Source organism: Terrapene carolina, unplaced genomic scaffold (genome assembly GCF_002925995.2).
Source record: "Terrapene carolina triunguis isolate 2854851 unplaced genomic scaffold, T_m_triunguis-2.0 Scaffold62, whole genome shotgun sequence".
Lineage (NCBI taxonomy): Eukaryota > Metazoa > Chordata > Testudines > Emydidae > Terrapene > Terrapene triunguis.
In genome coordinates, this window is record NW_020664413.1 from 38692323 (window position 1) to 38693169 (window position 847).

General features: G+C 64.7%; 1 protein-coding gene across 2 annotated transcripts in view; it reads left to right on the forward strand.

Annotated features, from left to right (window-relative positions):
- The first annotated feature begins 326 nt into the window (after positions 1-326).
- CDCA7 (cell division cycle associated 7) overlaps positions 327-847 on the forward strand; it is a 12845-nt gene continuing 12324 nt past the window's right edge. For both annotated transcript variants that reach the window (XM_026647575.1, XM_026647576.1), the window contains exon 1: positions 327-470. In XM_026647575.1, the coding sequence (XP_026503360.1) occupies positions 405-470 (66 nt within the window). In that variant the 5' untranslated portion in view covers positions 327-404. The remainder of the gene's footprint in view (positions 471-847) is intronic.

Consider the following 847-nt stretch of genomic DNA (forward strand, 5'->3'; position numbering starts at 1 on the left):
GCGAGCCTGCAGACGGCTCTGCCCTCCCCCTCCCCATATGCAAATTCTACCGCTTTGCTACAGGGAGCATTTCGCGCCACAGAATTAGGCCCTTACAGTACCACAAACTCCACTGCAGGAAAAAAATACTAGAGGTTGCTTTCACCCCCTCTTTGCGCTCCCCGGAGCCCTGTGCTGCTCTCTGCACAGGGGGCAGGCTGTCTATTGCACGGGGGAGCAGTAAGGGGTCCCCTCCTAGAGGGGTGTTGCCTGCACCTTCCAGGACTCGGGCTCAAACGCGGGAAAGGTGCCCCCAATCCCCGCCCCCCTGACAGTCCCGAGTTGGTTTGGCGCGAGCTTGCAGCTTCCTCCCGACCTTCCCAGTCTAGCGCACGCTGCCCAGATCGCACCCGGGCTACCCAACTATGACTAGCCTTTACAAGAACCGCTTGCGCCCTGCAGCTGGTAGCATGGATCCCTTCGGCATGCGAGTGAGTGGCGGACGGGGGCCCAGGGCTGAACGCGCGCTGGAGAAGGGGGGGGGGGGCAATGAATTGCAGGCTCTGGAGGGTTCGGGGGGGGGGGGGAGGGGACGGTGGGCACGGGAGGAGGGAGGGGGGGGGGGGGGGGGGGGGGGGTCAGTGAACTGTAGGCACTGAAGGAAGGAGACTGAACGGGACAGAGGGAGCAGTGAGTTACACGCATCGGAGGAAGGGGGCTGAGCGGGGCAGAGGGTGCGGTGAGTTGCACGCGCCGGAGGAAGGGGGCTAAGGGTGCAATCAATGAGTTGCACGCGCCGGAGGAAGGAGGCTGAGCGGGACAGGGGGTGCGGTGAGTTGCAGGCGCCGGAGGAAGGGGGCTGAGCGGG